This window comes from Carassius gibelio, chromosome A5 (genome assembly GCF_023724105.1).
Source record: "Carassius gibelio isolate Cgi1373 ecotype wild population from Czech Republic chromosome A5, carGib1.2-hapl.c, whole genome shotgun sequence".
Lineage (NCBI taxonomy): Eukaryota > Metazoa > Chordata > Actinopteri > Cypriniformes > Cyprinidae > Carassius > Carassius gibelio.
In genome coordinates this window covers 24,328,419-24,345,461 of record NC_068375.1, presented here as the reverse complement: position 1 = coordinate 24,345,461, position 17,043 = coordinate 24,328,419, and the positions used below count along the sequence as shown (strand labels likewise).

The following is a 17,043-nucleotide window of genomic DNA, read 5'->3' as shown; positions in this document are numbered from 1 at the left end:
CCATTCTGAGAGCAAACATGTGCACGGTAAATCAATGAGCAGAGCGAAACATCTAGACATCAACAGTGTCAAAGTTCAGCTGAATCCCTTTCACTACAGCTTTGTGTCGCTCAAATGACCTTCTGAACTCCCCGTTTAAGCAGGGTGATCTGCCTCTGTGCTCGGGACATCTGTCCTACAGACACACAGCATTGCAGATAAATGGAAATGCACCACATTCGAATGCATTAAAAGACAAAGATGTCCACTGACACAATATTTGTTAAAAAAAGCAAGTATGTTAAAATTGATTTTCTATTAAAAGGATACTCAACCCCAAAATGAAAATGTAGCCATTAATCACTTACCCCCATGTCATTCCAAACCCATAAAACTTAGTTTGTCTTCGGAACACAATTTAAGATATTTTGGATGAAAACCAGGAGGCTTGTGACTTTAAAATACACTGAAAAGGTCCAGAAAAGTATGAAAAGCATCATCAGAATAGTCCAGAATAGTATCCTTGTGGCACGGCTGACACAGAAGAGCGTACGCTGCCTGCATTCATCATATATTCTAAAAAATGACGGTTCGGTGATGCAGAGAGACTCAGGATACAAATCGTTGAATTAAGTCGTCATATTTGTTTTCTTTGCATACAAAAAGTATTCCTGTTGCTTCATAATGTTACGGTTGAACCACTGATGGCAGATGGATATTTCTGATGATGCTTTACATACTTTTCTGGACCTTGACATTGTAACTTACTTGGCTATGTCTATGGGACAGTCAAAAGCATCCCGGTTTTCATCCAAAATATCTTAAATCGTTTTCAGAAGACTAATGAAGATTTTACGGGTTAGGAACGACATGGGGGTAAGTGATGGGTAGAATATCCCTTTAACCGTTCAACATCCTGTCCTTTAGCACTCTACAGGTAAACTCAGCATGATGGAAACTCACTCACTCTAATATCGCATGCTTTATTTTTAACATTTTTATTTTCACTTGTAATGTTTAACCAAAACATCATATCTCAGTCTTCTGCTGAATATGATAGACTTCTCTCAAATGACATATATACCAGATTTTTCCAATCATTAATCTGCATAAACCAGTCCCTCCACAATCGACTGCAAGTTTACAAGTTTAAAGTTTTTATCTCCATTCCATCTCCACTAAACAAACAAAACTCAAAAGTGACTACGGTTGTACTTTTCAGTTTTATTTCAAGCCACAGCTTATCTAACAACTAATACACTACACACACACACACACACATCAAAGGCAATTCTGGGCAATATTAGATATTCGACAGCGGTGAGAAGTCAAGCTTATGAAAAATCACATCATTAGCATTATGAGGAGACTCTGATTTTTACTAACATTTCACAAACACAAAACTAACACAACCTGCTTTTGCGGTTCATCACGCTCATGACATGAACTTTAAATTGCATCATAAAATGTGGCACGAACAAACATCTCTAGCATTTCCTAGTAAGAATAGAATGAAAAAAGCATATTTTTGTTTATTCAGATTACGTTGATTAAATGATTGCAGGAATACCGAGCAGAAGCATGCAAACATCTTTTTTAATTTTAATCGGTCAAGAACTGTTCTGACATTTTACACTCTACGCATGACTAACATAAGAATACATAAAGAGAATGAGGAGTTCTCGACTAAAGGGAATATCGGCAGGATGACTCAACCAGATATATATTTCCGTAAGCAGGTGTCTTTTGACTGTAACAAGTCTAAACATCCGCCAACAAAACCAACAGAGGTAGATGTGAGGCATCAGCTAAGGTCAAAAGCTCACTAGAAGAAAAAAAAAAAAATCACACTGTGTTTACAGCAAGAGAGGAAATGTGCGGTTAGATGTGTTTGATTGCGGTAAACAAGACTGAGAGGTTTCCTTCAAACACCTCTTTGTTGTGGGAGGTTCTGGGCAAGTTGTCACACCTGTGGGGCGCCAGGCGCTGGAGGGCAGTGAAGATTGATTTCAGGACTTTATGATGTCATGGCAGAAAAATATCTAGACTATTTTGACAGTTTGACCTTCCCTGCATTCATCTCCTGAGCTTAACAGTTTCAGTGGAGTGAAGTGTGTGGGGTATATGTGTCTATGTCTGTGCCCTGCATTACAAGCACACAGCTCATCACAGGCGTCCCTGTTTCTCTGAGCCCTCAACACAAAGACCTGATTGAGAACAGGACTCCGCAGCTCTGCAATCCCTCATCTCTCTTCGTCTCCCCCATCTCCTGTTTTGACAGTCACGGTTTCCAAATGCACACTTTCTCACCCTGTTCAGCTCGACACGTCTGCCAGTCAAATGCAGTTTAATGTTTAAACCGCGGTCATTTACGGTACATGACAACAGAGGAATCTTCCGGGATGCTTTCAAACTGTGTCAGGCTTTATCGGTTCTGCAATGATTGCAAAAATCCTCAATAACAATACATTGGGTAAATAGTCATTATTTGAAAACTGACTTGAATCTTGATGGAATGTAAGAGATAATAAAAGATAGACTGTGCATGATCGCACCTGAAAACATACGCCTTCATTCTATTTAAAGTGATAATGCACTTGAAAATTAAAATTCCATCATCATTTACTCACGCTCTCTTTCTTCTGCGGAACACAAAAGAAGACATTTTGAAGAATGCTGGTAACCAAAACATTCTGGTGGCCATTGACTTGGATGGACAAAAACATCCTAAAAAAATATCTTCAGTTTTATGCCACAGCAAAGAGATACAGGGTTGGAATGACAGGAGGGTGAGTAAAGTAAGGAAACAATTATTATTTTTGGCTGACTGTAACTTTAACACCCCTTGTTGCGTTGTATTCAAATAAAGTCACAGGTCTCTTTAAGTAGCAAATATGTCTAATAAGGAGGTATGTTTTCAGGTAATAACTGAGAATAAAACGACAAACATGAAAATGAAGTCACACTATCAACAGCTTGAGCACTCAAAATAAATAAATAAATAAAATAATACATTTAAGCCTATAAAAAAGCCATGACAGTACTAACCATAACGTAAGTAATAAAAAAAATTAAATATCACCATAAGGTATATTATGGAAGAGAAGGGGGTAATTATTACACTGCTAGCGTATTTATTATACAGTGTAAAAACTTTATAACACATCCTGGCCTCCGGTCTAACGTCATTACGGAAGAAGTAGAGCAGGATAGCATTGTGAATGACAGCCGTGACATCCAATGGGGTTTCACAATAGGATCGTTAACATTCCAAGACGTTGATCGACAGCCAATCAGATTGAACGGAGGTGGAACGCAGTTGGCTGTCTGTCTGTGTCAGATGGATGTAACGAGGCCCAATCCCCGGTCTCGCTGGACGGCATTCTCCGAGAAAGTGAGGGGGGCAACAGGCCAGTAGGCTCTCGTGCTTCCCTCGACCATGTTTTAGCGGTATTATCCCAACAAGGGCCGGTGTGAATCCAAATATATGAAGAATAGCCCCAGAAATCAAGCGGATTATAACAATTTAAAGAATGACATTCGAGTGGAGCTAAATTGTCTTTAATCCGCAAAGATAAGTAAGAGCACAGCATAAGCAACCTACCCAGAAATGTTCCAGGAAATAGGGCGTTATCATCTTGCTGTCCTCCTTTCTTCACAGCAGCGCTTCTCTTTATTTGAATTGCCTCAGTTGGCACAATTAATCCACCGTCCTCCCCCCGATGTTGTTGTGTCTGGTGGGTTTTCTCTTTTTTCCTGCTCTTCTGCTTAGTTTTCCTTCCTCTGAACACGACTCCACCTCCTCCACTTGCTTTTTTCCCACCTCCACTTGTTCAGTATTTCATTGAGGGAACTATTGTGAAGAAACAGTGACGCCAGTGGCGAATTAAAGAATTGACAGAATTCCCATGACGCAATCGCGTAATTCTCACGCCCCACTTGGTGTAGTGACTCTTTTCTGGCTTCTTCATATGGAATTATACTACGAAATGCGCTAATATTATAAAAGAAAAGTTATTATATGTTAATAAGCTACTGTTCTTGGACACCAAAAAAAAGTATATATATAGTGTAGCTGGTACATATTATATCTTAAAGATAATCCAAATTGATCATTTGAAATTACTTTTTTGCACTTAATAAATGTAATAAAAAAAGACTTCATTTCCAAAGTAGTCAATATACCTTTATATTTAGAGAAATGTAATCAACGATTTTTTAAAAAGTGTTTATTCTTATCAATGCACAAATCCAAGCAGTGAAACAAACTTACGTCCATAAGAATGTCATACAAATATCTTTACAAAATTTCTACAGTACAATATATATTCTTTGCATGTTCCAAAATATCTGGTGGCCCCTAAAAATTATTACATTCTATATTTTAATCTTTCTGCAAAATCAGATTATAAAATAAAAGTAATAAAAAAAAAACAGAAAAGGGAGCTTTTGAGCAAAATTTGACTTCATTATAACATTTTCTTGATTTCCACACATAGAACTAGACAGGTGCAGTCTGGGGTGGGGACACAATATTTCGATTTTTACATTTTGTACTTCACATAAAGAAAAGACAACAATAACAACAACAACAACAACAAAATTAAACCATTAAAAAAGTAAAACCATTAGATTCATTACTGTGCAATCTCCAAGTCTCATGGCCGTATTTAACCCCTGAAAAACTTCAAGGTGGTACAGTACATACTGCATTTATATTTTATAAATAACAAATGTTCACATATATAAGGCCCAGTTACTTCCATTTTATCCCACATGATGTATCCTATTTAAGTGTCCATCTCCTCTAATAATAAAAAAAAAAAAGGTTTTACATTCTTTTACATGGAGATAGTGACAAAAATATGACCATTAGAAAGGATATTCACTAGCAGCTGAATGGGTTACAGGGAATGGCTCTATTATTATTATAAAACATGGGAGCCTGAACAGCGGAGAGAGGGATTCATAAAAAATAAAAACTTAAAAAAACACAGCAAAGAAAAAAAAAGTTAAACATACCTCCTGATGTCTCTACAACATAAAATATTCAAGTAGAAAATTACAACACATAGCAGCATTCATTAGTGTAAGACGGCACACTTAACATTCATAATATCTGCCTACATCATGTTTCTTTGTTTGTTCTTTTCATTTTTTTTTTTTTTTTTTTTGTCAGAACAATCTCCTTTCTTATTGGTTACAAATGCAAAACAGCTGGAATGTGACAGATAACCTGAAGAAAATAAAAACAGTGCAGAAATACACCAACACAACACAGACTCACAAACACCTGACAGTACCCCATGATGTTCAGATCTAAATTAATTTAAAAAAAAATAGAAAAACTCCTTACATCCTGAAAGGTTTGAAATCTCAGCTGGTTCGGTTTGAATCCAGAACTTATCTTGTAGTTGTAAGAACCAACTTTCAAGGCTTGCTACTATTCACATGAGGGACACAAAAACTGCCTCCACAAGCACGGAAGTGTCCAGGATCACACACAACACACTGATGTTATTTAAACCTCAAGCAGGAGGTGACATAACTAAATAAACCAAGTCACAAAAGCAATATGTGGATTGAAAACACGTCACCTCTTGTATGTTGTGTTTGTGTGGACAGAACACAATCAAATCTAGTCTGTATGAGGGGTGCTAGAAAAACTTATCGCTAATTGGGCCACCAACATACACAAAATCATACAACTGAACATACAGATTAACCCGATCAGTACCAAAAAAAAGATATCACAAGCATCTTCAAATTCATGCTCTGAGCAAACTAAGCAAAAAGAAATCGCTGATGTATGTTTCAAATGTGAACAAAAAAATGTGTTTAGGGTTCACTAGTTTGGATCCATGTCAAGCCACGCTGGAGATCAGAAAGTGTAACTCGACAGAGCAGATGTTTGCACCATTCAACCATCTTCACTGCGTTAATATGCAGCCTTACCTCTCAATTTGTGCATACCAACTTCATTTACCAAGACAGAAAAGTATGCAGTTATTCAGATTTGTTTTCCTTTATCGTTGCATCACCGCTGATCCAAAACAAATGGCAAAGATCAAAACCATTTCACTATCAATGATATGAAAGGACTTGCATTTCTAGAGTTACATTGTGTTACCTTATCTTCGTCTCATTGTTTTTTGTTTTTTTTACCACTGGATGTCCCGTTACATTAAGTGCCCTAGTGAATGAATGTTAACAATGTATTTTGTTTTTGCCATCATGGCTGATTGTTATAACATGATGAAAAAGCTTTCCTCCCTATTTTGGTTTGGCTTGGCAAGGTGTCGTTGACTAGTTCCCTTAGCTAACACTTCACTCCAACCCTGTCTACAGGGGTCCGGTGGGCTGTATGGCTCCTACCCCTGCTAGACCACCCTTCCCCCCAGGAAAAGGGCAACATTATGCCCTGGGTATCAGAGGTTCCCATCCTCTCCCATAGTGAATAAGCTGCAGAACAAGAGAGAAAGAGATCAGATTAGTATCATTAGTAAATAAATAGCAGTAACATATCACAATAACGATCAGTCAAGATTCATTTATGAATCTAGGTTAATGTTAATTTATAAATTGTTCAATAGGCAATGCATTATTAACTCTTTCCCCACCAGCATTTTTGAAAAAGGTTGCCAGCCACCCCGCACCACCAGCGATTTAGATGATTTTTACTAAAATTTGACGGCTTCCAGTAGATTTTGCTGTATGAATATTTGAATATGCAATACGCCCAAATGAATATCATAGCCTTTACTTTTAAACAAAAAGTCAGTTTTATTCTAGCTTAAAGGATTCTTTTTTTAATCAGCACTTGAATATAAGTAGGTTTCATAAAAATGTATAGTTTTGAGAAAAAGTATTCACTACGATTATCAAAGCATATACAGTAAATTGCTTCCATCAACACCTCCAAAGATTGCACAGACATATACCACTCCTAGATCAACATTTTACTCTGTAACTTTATTCAGCTTTCATTTATATGCCATCTATTGCTGATGATCACATTATTTTTAATATGCATCTGTTTACATAAGAGATTGCTCGTTTCTCCATCCTGTTCACGTGTGTTTTTGTTCGGGAGGTTTGGTACTCATTCAGAAGATGTGTAACAGCGCCCCCGAGTTTATAACAGTGAAAACACGGAAAAACACGTCTTTGGCAGGAAGCGTTGTCTTCTAAAAGACAAGATATCTTGTCAATAGCGGGGAAAGAGTTAATGAACATGAACGAACAAATTAGCAATGTTAATTTGTACAATTTATTTATACAACTAATTGAAACAAGAAAAAAATGATTACTACCGTATTTTCCGGACTATAAGTCGCACTTTTTTTCATAGTTAGGCTGGTCCTGCGACTTATAGTCAGGTGCGACTTATTTATCAAAATTACTTTGACATGAACCGAGAGAAATTAACCAAGAGAAAACATTACCGTCTACAGCCGCAAGAGGGCGCTCTTAGCATAGAGCGCCCTCTCGCGGCCCTAGATGGTAATGTTTTCTCTTGGTTCTTGTTTCTAAATAAATACGACTTATAGTCCAGTGCAACTTATATATGTTTTTTTCCTCGTCATGACGTAGTTTTGGACTGATGTGTCTTATACTTAGGTGCGACTTATAGTCCGAAAAATACGGTACTGTTACTATTATAACATTAGCCAACTGTTAACCAATACTGTAAAAGTTTGTTCATATTAATTAGTAATTACAGTCCAAAAACCTCTGAATAATAGTGTTTATATATATTTAGCAATATACACTCAAATTTAGCAAGTCTAAATATATGCAAAGAAACTGTAACACAGTTAAATAGATTGGCTATCTTAGAGAATCTCATGGAAATGTACCTCTTCAATCAGATAACATCTACACCCCATAGAAGGCTGCTAGTCTTTCTTTGAGTGGAAGGGGAAACTGGTCAGAAAAGCGTCTCCAATTCTCATCTCCAACCTGGTTCTTAAACCCATGCAAGATCTAACAGGGAACACACACTTGAGTATGAGGCATGCATTCATAATCATCTTGAAAGTTTTCCCAACTCACAGCGCTCTACCTTATAGAACATTTCTCGAAGATCATCTTTTGGGTTCATCCAGGATGCAACAGCATCACAGAAAAATATAAAGTCCTACAAAGTGGTAAAGAAAACAAAGGATCAATCTGACTGATCAAAGCACTCAGAGAGACATCAGTGGGGACAATGTGTTGTACCTGCACCACACCACCAGGGTTGACCGTGATCATGGTGCAGATTCCTCTGAACGCAGAGTCTTTCTCTTCATTGTCTCTTATATTGCGTAGAGAGGTGCACCTAGTGAAGGGAAGAACCAGTTTTCAAATAACATGCCTGTGCGGTTAGTTTGCATGTGGTTTAGAACTTAATCAACACAATATCATGATTACCACCTCAGAGCACCTTGGGACTAGCAAATGTTTTAAAATCACAGACACTGGTCAATCGAGAAAACCAAATTTTGTTTTATCTTCTTTATAAATAAAACATACTCTTGTTGAAACCAAGTTTAGTTTGCTGCAATATTTCCTGACAATCCCATACGAATATATTATATACTAATATTATTGGTTCTTAATCATATGGACATACATCCTTTTGTAATTATGAATTTTAAAAAAAACTTCAGCTGCTTTTTGCAATAAAACAAACTACTTAGATGTATTCTTTATAAGACAAATACAATGTCCATATAGCACCATGTATCTGTCAGCTGCAAGTTTATAGAATTAAACTAGTGCAAATTTTGTGGCAAGCATTCTGGGATAGAATCATGCAGCTAAAAGACTCTGTATCTAATGGGGAGGAGAAATGCTTTTTAAAGATGCTTTTCTATTTCTCTTATTTTTATCCATTTAACCATCACTTCCATTACCTAAAACCAGCAAGCATTTGATATTACCCCATGCACTCAATTAGTAGTTAGATAGCGACAGTAAAAGACGAAAACAGAAGTGAAAACTGAAATAAATCAATTGAGAACACATGAAGGTGCTACTGAGGCAAATTAAACGACAAGACCTAGAGGGACAGGGTTAGTCACATGGTTGGCAATGATTTCGACTGAATCATACAGAACAGAGAGAAAGATAGGGGTACCTTCCCTCAAATGTCTTGAATAGGCCTCCTACCATGTCTTCTTGCTCAGTCTCTTTCACAAGAAAAGATTTCACCAGCATAACGTTTATACGCTTTATTTTTTACAAAATCCTGGTTGTTTCTATACTAGCGCAAAGCTTGAAGCAATGCAGGAGCCTTTTCAAAAACACTGGGACAAGGTTTGTAGAGAGATTGAGCGAGTGAGAGAAAGAAAGAGAGAGAACAGTGGAGAGAAAAGCCAGAAGATAGACAGAAAGAGGAAATGAATGAAATAAAAGATTGAATAATACACACCAGGGTCTTATAAACTGCTGTAGCATGGGTGCCACCTCTTGAGGACAAACGTAACCAAGACGACCAATTGTTATTGCTAAGGTAACGCAATCACGGTTATACAGCACCAAACGCCAACCAAGACATGAGCGAATGAAGGGGGAGGAGAAAACAAAAACAAACAAACAAACAAACAGACAACTCAGAAACAGAACTCAACAGAATCTGTGTATGAGAGTAAACACAAGATTTCACTAGTACTCTTCAAAGTCCCAGACTACAGGGTCTAATGTAAAATATGACACTAAGAAAACATAGACCTCGTTTAAGGGAGGAGTCTTAGAAAACACGGCTTCAGTACAGCTCAGAGTTACAGAGAAACATTCATGTTTTGGCTGAAGTGTCTGCCAAATTCATTTAACGTCTCTATGTGATTCTTTTCCCCCAAATCCATGGATTACAGATTGAAGACTAGAGAAATCAAACTTGTTTTCAAAGATTTTCTCCCTTAAACTCACAAAAAATTCTTCAGTAGAACAGAAAAGTCTTTCTTTCTGTCTCTTTTGTTGTTTAAGAAATGCATATTACACCAAGCGAACTACATGGAGCGGACTAGATTCCACCAGGATCTTAAGAGGCACAGAGGAAGGAGACCTAAGTTTAAGAGACACAAAACTATGCAACATTCTCATTAAAGACAGGCATTTATGAACAGTCCAATGAGACATGCAGAAAGCAGATGATTGGCTCATTAGAGAACGCAGTTCAGTGCAGGATGGGCTGATTCAAAGAATCTGAAACTCAGTTAAGCACTGTTTAGTAATTAGTAATTAAATAGATGAATCAAATACTCAAAAATTAAACAAACTCAATAATTATGACATTGATGTAAAACCTGCACCATAAAGAAGAGGTACACCAACGTTCAAATGTTTGGGGTCTGTAAGGTATTTTTATGTTTTTGAAAGAAGTCTCTCATGCTCTTATTCATCAAAAATACAGTTAAAAAAAATAAAAGTTAGATTGTTAAATATTATTAGAATGTAAATAGATGCAATACAAATGTAATGCATTTCTGCAATGTCAAAGCTTAATTTTCAGCAGCCATTACTCCAGTCTTCAGTGCTGATCAATATGTTGATTTGGTCAATGTTGAAAACTGTTTTGGTGCTTAATATTTTTGTGGAAATGTGATACATTTTTACATTCTTAGGTTTAAAAGATAGAAAAAAGTCTTTACTGCTATTTTGATGAATTTAATACATTCTTGCTGAAAATTATTTTTTATTTATTTATTAAAAATCCAATCTTTTGAACAGTAGTGTATTAATGGGCTGACTAAAAATGATCAGTTTGGATTTGGCTATGCCACATGATTGCTTCTAATTTTTAAAAGGACTTAGACTTTGCAACGTGTATTATCAAGATATCAGCAATCCTGCATCAAACTTTAGCCGTCCTAAACTAAACAACATTCAACATCTATTGGCAGATATGCATTCACATTGAAAAATAAAAGGAATTAAAACAACAGAAATAAATCGACAGACAGGAACACATCTACAAGTACCCTTGTTTCTTTGGTAGTATGTTAGGAGTGTTACATTTCACCCTCATTAAAAAAAAAAAAAAAGAAACATCAATGTCGGCAGCCATTACGGCTCAGGCTAGAGCTTCAAATCTAGCAGTCCAATCAGAGTGGAGTGTAACTGGAAAACAATTTGCGAGGTACAGGTGCTAAACATTAATCTAAACACCACAAAACAGATTTAGATCAGAGTTTATACGTTTTCTCTGAATTAAATAGGGGGAAATACTATTTGAGGTTAAAATCTTCAAGTAAAAATGTTCAAATCAAAAAAACACTCCTCTTAAGTTTGGTTTACATTCGTCATTGTAATATCTCACTGATGCTGATGCTTGTAACCTCATTACGGTGATCTACTCGCTAACATGGAACTCACTGTTCTATTGATCCACTTCAGTCAGTACCACAGCTGGACTGTTACAAGGTCTGCTCTATTTATTTTTGAAGACAGGATATGCTGAGAGAACTCAGCCGAGTTTGTATATAGAAAATAAATTCCCCAAAAACTGCTCCTATTCTTTTTCACTAGCCCGTTAACCACAATACTGTGCACTGGTAGAGATTTTCACATCCAGTATCATAAAACCTTTATCAAACCTTGTAAGGTCCACTTCCTGGAGTTTGAATGGAGATTAATAAGCACTGTGGAATGGGTACTAGGAGAGTTTGGGAAAAGCAGAGGGTGGAAACCTCTTGTGAGGGGTCAGCCTGGTCTAGCGCCCCTCAGATGGTACCTGTATTCTCCAGCAGTGTCTTGGGTGTGCTGGGTCTATTTATGATCTCCATAAGCTGCTGTAAAACCACCGGGACATACGGCTGCATCTCAGAACCTGAGCAGAGAGAAAACTAGCATGTTAACCTTGAAGGTGTGATGAAAGGAGTGAAATTAATAAGAGAAGATGATGAGGAAACTCTCACCCATCTGAATGGATATTTCTCCAATGGCCCATGTTGCATTGTTGCAGACTGATATCAATTCTGGGTTCAGGTCCGTGCCCAAGATAGGCATGAAGTTCGCTAGAGAGGAGAGATTTACACAAACAAATCAATGTTTAAGTGCCTGAAGGCAAACAGAGACGGATCAAACTGAGAAAGTGTCAGTGAATAATAACTCCACACCAATGCAAGGTTTGACATGCTGGAAGCAGGCTTTGGTCAGATCTCCCAAAAGAGCAAAAGAACTCTGTCGGACCTCTGGCATTTTATCCTGAGAAAATACAACCATCAAAAGATTAGCATTGTCACATTACATTTCTCATAGCTGCTCGTCCACGAATAAATAGTTTTTGGAGTTTGGATCTCGTGCAATTTATCTGCAGGAGACAAATGCAAATGTCCTTCTGTGTATGTAAAGATTAGCTGGTAAATTCAGAGAGACAAATACATTATACAGAGATGATGCAGTCTTCTCCATCTCAGTCGTTACCTAGATACAGTGGCATCATGTTGGCACAAACGTAAAATGGTTTAGATCCAAAAGTGTTTTCAACACTGATAATAATAATAAATGTTACTTGAGCAGCAATTTTAGAATGATTTCTGAAGGATCTCGTGACACTGAAGACTGGAGTAATGGCTGCTGAAAATTCAGTTTTCATCACAGAAATTTACTCAATTTTAAAATATATTAAAATCAAAGGTAATAAGTATATTAAATCAAATATATTAGGTTGAACATACCATGCCTCAGTGCTACAATGTCTTGCTATGCTTTATAGTTACCTGCATGCACTGGTACATGAGAGTGAGGATGCTGCTGCGGGCAACTAGCTGTTCTATGTTCCCTCCAAGACCCTCTGCTAATCCGCTGAGCAGATCCAGGGCCACAATCATGAAATCTTTATCAGGAGCTTCATACAACTCAGGCTGACTCTGGTGGAGCTGTGAGACAGAAGAAGACATCAAGTGATATTCACACTGATTCTAAATTATGAGCATTTCTTATTTTGCAACCTTTTCTACACTAGTAGTTTTTTCAGCTGACAGTATTACCGAGAGATGAGTGGGTCTGTGTGTATTTGTGTGGCTTCTCACCACAGCCTGGGCGAGTGTTTTCTGGACCAGGCTGACACAGCGCTGGTAGACAGGTTCACAGTATGGCAGGAAGCCGCTCTGCAGGGCGGTGGCCACAGACGAGAGACACTGAAAGAGGAATCAACATAGAAACAAGATCTTGTTTTGAGTCATAATCAGGTACATGCATCAAAATGCTGGATTCTGAACAATACTAAGATTTCCTGTCACTTCTGCTGAAATGATTTTTCTCTGCTGGTTTTTCAAATTGTTTATTTGTGCATACATACATATTGTTCAAAAGTTTGGGTTCAGCAAGCGTTTTTTTTTTTTCTTTCAGTAAGTTTGTTTTTGACGGTGGATACATTTTTTAATACATGCACTTTTTAATGAATGAAAAGTTGAATTGAACAGCATTTATTTGAAATATGTTTTGTAACATTATACAATTTCTTTATTGTCACTTTTGAATGATTTAAAAAGTCTTTGCTGACTTAAAGTATTAATTTCCTTCAAAAAAAATTTAATGAAATCAATTCTTACTGATCCCAAATTTCTGAACAGTAGTTTATATAAATCAAGCGTTAGACAACTACCTCCAGTAAGGGAAAGAGATCTTTATCCTCATCTTTTAGCTGGTTCCATTTTTGAATCAATGGAGGCATCAGCATCTGAATATATTCCTGCACACAGAGCAAACATGTACAGTAGTCAAACATGTGTTCAGGGCCGTCGCTAGAGGGAAGAAAGGTCTAGGAGTGCCGCAATATACCGGTACTGACAATAATCGTGAAATTTAATTAATTGCTATCGTGTTATTTAGGGGTGTTGCAATATGCTGGTATTGGCCATACTTAAAAATGAATAATACACATAATAACCCAGTGCCATTAATTAACTCTAACTCTCACATGTAGTTTGTTTCATTCATACTCGACGCCGGAGGGCGCCCTCTCACAGAAAGTCCACAAGCAAGACTCATAGGAGTAATAGAACTTATGATGTTCCAGGAAATCCCTGTAGGCTTCCAGCTATCGCTGTAGATGAGTAAAATGCAGAAGAAATGTTTTATCTGATTAAACATGAAGACAGTCAACACAGGATTGCAACAGTATGTGGTTTGTCTTGTTTTTCAAGGCATCTTATTTTCATATACAAGGTTAAGTATTTATAAGGTATTGCTAATTGACATAGCATTTATCACTGTATAGAATACTATTAAACAGGGGTCGGCAACCTTTAGGGAATTAAGTGCCATTTAAAAAATTCTGGTTAACCACTTTTTGTGGCCACTTTAATAGTGTAATGAAAATTCTGATATCCGTGACAGCCCAACAATTAAATGGGCTCACAGCTGTGGCCAGCTATTTCTACTGACTGCCTGAGTCAGCATGAAAGGTTCTCAGGACAGTTGACGGGCCACTGCTGCACGTTGTCATGAAAGCTTATCAATTACACATCTTTTTAAGCCTTGCCAATTTAAACATTTAAGAGATTTTAAAGAATTCAAACACAAGAAGACACAAAATAACTCAACTGAGTACTTGCCCTCTGTGTTCAGTGTGTACACAAAAAGCTGCAAACACACAAAAAAAAACGTCTCTTTTGTATCTTCCTGTGCATGAACGAACAAATACACCCAGCCATATTAAATATTCAAGCATAAAAAGATGTGAAAGTGCTTAATTCAGCAACTACAAACCGTGTTCTGTGCGCACAGCACACACAAAGAGCTGCATCTCACAGCCCGTGAACTATGAATTGAGTTGTGTGTCTTCTTGTGCTTGAACATACATCCATGAAATACATGCAAAATTAAGCTGAAATATCCATCTTGGTGAGTATCCTCGAAAAACGCTCGGTTATGTCTAAAGTCAACGTAAACAGTTTAGAAAGTAATCAGACATGTATCAATATACTGGATCCATGTATTGTCTCTTAAAGTGATCGCACCTTGTTTACTAGCTGCTGTCGGTGTCCTTAATGTTAATCCAAGAAAAAACAGCGAGAAAAAAACACTCACTGCTCTTGACTGAATTAATTTTGTAGTTTTATCCAGAATTAATCTATATTTAATTTATACAGTGAAGACTATGCAGTGCTATTTACATTTAATTATTTTGTTTCTGTACCTGAACTTTATTTATCGGTGCTATTTACAAACAGGGCCAATGGATACAACCTGTCCTGGAGCCCCGCAAACCCCAGCTTTGACTCTGCAGGGATTTATTAGACAAGTACAGTCTGTTTCTAAAAGAAATTTGTAAAAAATTATCCAACATGTAGAGCTGAAACAACGAATCGATTTAATCGATTAAAATCGATTATTAAAATAGTTGTCAACTAATTTAGTAATCGATTCGTCGCTAAATAAATTTTATTTGCCATAAGCGGCTCATTTCGTGCATATTTCAAATCTGCGGTGACCAAAGTGTGGCAGTAATGAGCCACCGGAGGTTTTACTCAGCCAGTACAGCAGGTGAAGTAGCGAATAGCCAATAGCTGGCCTCGTTTTATGTCACGTGCTTCCCGAACAGCGTCTCTGCAGCATTCAGCGGGAAGTGGGAGTACTTTACTTTGAGCCTTCAAAATGAAGAGTAACCTGTAAACTCTGCACTACTGAACTGTTTAAGGGGCCGTTCACATATCTTGTCTTTTGCGTGCTCAAGTTCGTTATTTCCTATGTAGGCGCGCAGTATGCACTCTCATAATAGAAGCGACGCGGTCGCGACACGCACGCGGTGCGATGCGCCCGTTTTTCCAGGCGCGTCCACACCGCATCAATTTATCCTTTGCTGAAATTTCCGGGTCTTCATGGAGAGGGCACGTCATGGAGAGAGCACGTCATGGTTGCTTAGCAAAGGCAGACGCCTCAGGGGCGCTTCTGCCCGAGCGCTTTGGAAAGAAGGAGAAAGCGGCGCGACTAGCGTTCCCTCTCGAGGCGGTAACTCAACATTACGTCAGCTAAGACGTATATGGGAACTCTTCCCTTCTCCACTTTCACTGAAATCTTATTGGCTAACGCCAGCTGGGGACAGCTGGCCAATTGACGCGAAGCATGCAAATACTGGCGGGTAAGCGTGCAGTATAAAATGCATGGGCGCGAAAATTACGTCAGAATCTCTTTCTTCACGCTAGAAGTCTTATCTAAGTCATCGTGGAAGTTGCAATAGAGGACTACTCACCCTGTTTTTCCTCTCCGCATCCGATGGCTGCTAATGCTAGATTCGGACCATCCCCAGTTCTGTGTGACCTGCTTGGGATTCTCACACGGACAACACTTGCGCCCACTGTACCGAGCTGCCAGTGCGCGCCCTCAGAGCCAGAGTGGCTCGGAGGACGGCGGGAATGAGGCCCACTGCCGCCAGCGAGCCGCTGGTGGGCCCTCCCCCGCCCGAAGACGAGTTTGACGTCGGCGTGGTGGACTATAGCTTCCGCGAACTTCGTCCTCTTCGGAGCTGGCGAGGAAAACGACTCCATGTCGCTTCGACGTCGAAAAAGGTTTGGGCCTCTCAGTGGGACCGCCCCGACCAAGAGGGCCCTGAGACCTCCAGGAGAAGCTCGTCAGGGTCTTCGGAAAGGTCGTCACGGAGCTGAGTCTCGCTCGCAACGCACATGACGAGCCTGTGATAGGTAACTAGACTCGTGGCTCCTCCAGTCGAGCTGCTACCAGATGGCATTTAGGCATGCAAGAGCTCGTGGTGAAATCGCGCACCCACTCTGCTACGAAGGCCATATCACGCACGTGGACGGGACGGAAACCCTCCCCCCCCGTCTAGGAGACTGTTACCACACACCTGTGCTCGTCTCCCTCTGCTTTTGGTCCGGACCACAGTCTAGAAAGAGCGAGTGCAGCTTCTGCTCTTTGCCAGGGCAATACTCAAGGTGTTTCAGGCAAACGGCGGCACAGTAGCGCTGACGTCATCAGGATCTGCACGCGGCAACTGATCTCGCGCTGATTGCTATTAAGCGCTCTGCTCAGCTGTTTCACGGAGCTCATGGTCATCTTTACAGGCACCTATGGCTTCACTAGCTGTCCTGAAAGACGCGGACCGTAGGCCGCTCC

At 38.8% G+C, this 17,043-nt stretch overlaps 2 protein-coding genes across 8 annotated transcripts in view; both read right to left on the bottom strand.

The window, feature by feature from the left end:
- The window catches only part of LOC128005654 (F-BAR domain only protein 2), a 36,078-nt gene extending 32,244 nt beyond the window's left edge, over positions 1–3,834 (bottom strand). For 2 of the 7 annotated variants that reach the window (XM_052592689.1, XM_052592690.1), the window contains exon 1: positions 3,584–3,823. In XM_052592689.1, the coding sequence (XP_052448649.1) occupies positions 3,584–3,616 (33 nt within the window). In that variant the 5' untranslated portion in view covers positions 3,617–3,823. Of the gene's footprint in view, positions 1–3,583 lie in introns of all 7 variants that reach the window. The other 5 variants (XM_052592692.1, XM_052592691.1, XM_052592693.1 and 2 more) reach the window with 3 other exon arrangements.
- A 592-nt stretch (positions 3,835–4,426) lies between these two features.
- LOC128005601 (transportin-1-like) overlaps positions 4,427–17,043 on the bottom strand; it is a 32,634-nt gene continuing 20,017 nt past the window's right edge. Inside the window, 11 exon segments of the mRNA XM_052592686.1 lie at positions 4,427–6,441; positions 7,839–7,965; positions 8,045–8,119; positions 8,203–8,302; positions 9,398–9,473; positions 11,699–11,794; positions 11,883–11,981; positions 12,084–12,171; positions 12,687–12,845; positions 12,999–13,106; positions 13,574–13,660. Of these exon segments, the coding sequence (XP_052448646.1) occupies positions 7,858–7,965; positions 8,045–8,119; positions 8,203–8,302; positions 9,398–9,473; positions 11,699–11,794; positions 11,883–11,981; positions 12,084–12,171; positions 12,687–12,845; positions 12,999–13,106; positions 13,574–13,660 (996 nt within the window). The 3' untranslated portion in view covers positions 4,427–6,441; positions 7,839–7,857.